The 3,204-nt window shown below is 46.2% G+C and overlaps 1 protein-coding gene across 1 annotated transcript in view; it reads left to right on the top strand.

Moving 5' to 3' along the window:
- Itgae (integrin subunit alpha E) overlaps positions 1-3,204 on the top strand; it is a 54,524-nt gene that overhangs the window by 31,547 nt on the left and 19,773 nt on the right. Inside the window, exon 20 of the mRNA XM_023723409.1 lies at positions 1,593-1,666. Within this exon, the coding sequence (XP_023579177.1) occupies positions 1,593-1,666 (74 nt within the window). The remainder of the gene's footprint in view (positions 1-1,592; positions 1,667-3,204) is intronic.

Here is a 3,204-nt window from a genome sequence, read left to right as displayed (position 1 = left end):
ACACACACACACACACACACACACACACACACACGAGAGTTTGGACAATTTTCATTTGACAATAAATTACAATTATTATGCCTCTTTACCCCCAGTACTTCAGTATATGTTCCCTAAGAACAGAACATGTTGTTACATGGCATTGTGCAATGATCCAAATCAGGAGATAAATACTGATATAAATATTCATAGTGAGATGCTTTGAGATAGTGTACATGTCCTGCTCAATCTCCTTTCATGAGTCTGACCTTCATCAGTTATTACTGTGCTAGTATGGGAAAGAAATTTGAATGTGTTTATTCCACCTATAGAAAGGATGTGAAAAGTGACCCTCTGTGGGCACACAGATGCTATCAGAGAATGAGTTTTTGCTGGGAATTTAGATGACTGGCTTCACCCTGTTCTCTTTCATGGGGATCGGATAAAAGAAAGCAAGCTACTTGGCTATATATATAAAAAAAAAAAAGCAAAAAACAAAAACTTGCACAAAACTGTTGACCCAGTTCGAGGGAACTCTATGCTCTGACTTCTACAAGTAGAGACTCTCTTCTTCAAGAAGCAGAAAGTCTCCTTCTTGTTCCAAGACTAGCCTGTGAGAATAGCCCTGCAGGAGCCGCCTGGGTGATCACTGGCCGCAGGGGCTGGGGATGGAACTCAGGACTTTGTACTTACCAAGCAGACCCTTATGCTGCTGAGCTATATCCCCAGTCCAACCCAACTATTTTTAGAAAATTTGAGTTTTTCAACTCAAACTGGGACTTTTAAAACTTAAGAGAGGCCTATTGAACCAGGTGTGATTTTCTGAATTTGTTTACTTTTTTTTTAAATTTTATTTTAAGGAAGGGTCTACAGGGTGTTCAGGGTCTCACTACTAGATAGGACTCATAGTGATCTGCCTGTTTACAGCCTCCCAAGAGCTGGTATTACAGGTGTGCACCACCATACCCAGTCTCAATAGCCTTCTCAGCGTGCCCTAGGGTCAGGGCTGCAGGCCCGGGAATCAAACTCCCTGCCTGGCCCCTACGCCTGCTTGCAGGCACTTTAATCTACTGAGCTATTTGGCCAGCCCAACTCAATTTGTTTACTATGTGTATTCAAGATTGCAAGTGAGATAGTAATTTACAGAGAACACCAGCCTCAGCGCAGGGGACATCAGAGGACAGAACATTTTGATATTTGTGCAGGTGGCCCTGGCTCCTGCCCCAGTTGTCCGCACCCATAGTTGAAAAGGCTAAGGTTTCCTTTATACAGGCTTTTCTTCCACAAGTGTTTGGAGTGCTAAAGCTGCTTGTGAATGTTGTCGTTTGATCCACAGGATGTGAGTGTGATGGGCACACCCACCATTCCAAAGGGCACCCTATTTTTACCTTTGCCAGAAGGCTGGCTCTAGATGTGCCCCTGCTGTGCATTCCTAACCAGGAATGTCACGGGCATGGGGCTTTTGGCTGTGTGGGCTCCAGCCCAGCCTCCCACCCTTCACGTCCACTCCATTCTAGAGCAGGCAGGGAAGTGTCCTAAGCAGAAGATAACAAGGCAGGGCTGCAGGTAAGTTGGAACCCTTGCACTGACCCTCCTTTGTTGTCTGGTTACAGCTGCCCTACGAGAAGGCCTGCAAGAATAAGCTGTTTTGCATCGCTGAGTTACAGCTGGCCACCACCATGTCTCAGTGAGTTGGATGATGCCAGTTTCTGCAGTTACTTTACTCCTGAAGGATTTGCCCCAACAAACCCCTCCATGGGATCCATTGCTCATTTTCTCCTTTCCCACTGTGGTCTTCCAAAGCCTTTTGTCATTAAGTTAGCCACCATATGAGGGAGGAGAGACAGACATCTGTGTTTCCACTTTATAGGCCAGGAAAGTCACAGTAGCTGAGGCCTTTGTAAAGAGTCATTTGATGAATTTAAACCCAAGTCGTGACATCCTGAATGATGTTATGTCCAGAACCTGATGAGCCATATTCCTCAAGCAACTGCTACTAGAGGCAACCTGTTTGCTGGCTTGTCTCTTAGTGCAATCCATAATAATTCATCAAATATCTCTGTTCTGAGCACTGGAGGCATTGGGAAAACCTCTAGGAGAACATAAACAAAAATTCCCACTCTATTGGTGCTTTTAGGGGGAGAAGATTACAGATTAAATAAATTCTACATTGAGTATTGGATGTATATGGCAAAGAAGATGGAAATGTTGGGGGGTTGAACTTTAAATAGGTTAGTCAGGGAGGCTGACATTTGGCACATATATGAGGAGTTCAGGGAGCCAGCTATTTGGGCTCTGAGGAAAGAGCAACTATAAGCCCTGGGGTGGGAGCATGCCTGGCGGGCGGGAGGCAGGGCAAGGAGCCAGTGTGGTTGCAGTGAGGTGAGTAGAATGGGGGTGGGATGAGACAGTACCATGGGGTCCAACGGGGCTTCATTGGCCCTCAGAAAGACTTTTGCTCCAAATAGGGAGGTGACCAGAAGGTAACATAATTTTGCGTTTTAACACTGTAGCTCCTGCTGGTGTGGGGAGAATGGATTATAGGAACAGAGGCAGAAGCTGGAAGAGAGTAATTACTATTGCAATCATGCATGTGGGAGATGACGGTGACTTGAACCTGGGTATTCGCAAAGAAGGTGGTTATATGTTGAAGTGAAAGCCCATGTGGATGGAGTGGAGGTGGGGAGTGAAGAGGGACCATAGCTCTAGCCCAGCACACCATCCCCTGGCTATTTAAATGTAAAGTCATTAAGTTTAAACACAATTAAAAATACTGGTTCTTCAGAAGCACCTGCTGCAGTCCACAGGCCCAATACCCTTGGACGACCAGTGGTACTGGACAGCGTGGACTATTTCCATAGGTGTACATTCTAGACTGGCTACGCGTGTTCCCATGCCCCAAATTCCAGAATGATGGAGTTGGCAACAATTGAACCGAGATTTCGGTTTTCACATTTGGTGGTCTTCAGATGTCCTTCCTGGCTTTCAGCACGTGATATATCATGACACTGGTGGCCATTTGGCAGGAGTCGCCATCTATGGGGAAGAATCTGGCCCTGAGTCCTGCTGGATATTTGTAGGACTTGCCTTTCAGATGTGGACGGCTTAGTCCTGCCTATCGCGAAGCAGCCAATTCAGGGCTTCGGGGCCTTTGGAATCCAGCCTAACAAGAGGGCACAGCTGTTTCCACAGGGAATTAATTACAGCCAAGCACCATCCTCCCAG

The sequence above is a fragment of the Octodon degus genome, unplaced genomic scaffold (assembly GCF_000260255.1).
Source record: "Octodon degus isolate 3935 unplaced genomic scaffold, OctDeg1.0 scaffold00098, whole genome shotgun sequence".
Classification (NCBI taxonomy): domain Eukaryota; kingdom Metazoa; phylum Chordata; class Mammalia; order Rodentia; family Octodontidae; genus Octodon; species Octodon degus.
The sequence above is the reverse complement of the archived record's forward strand: the minus strand, read 5'-3'. Positions and strand labels throughout refer to the sequence as shown.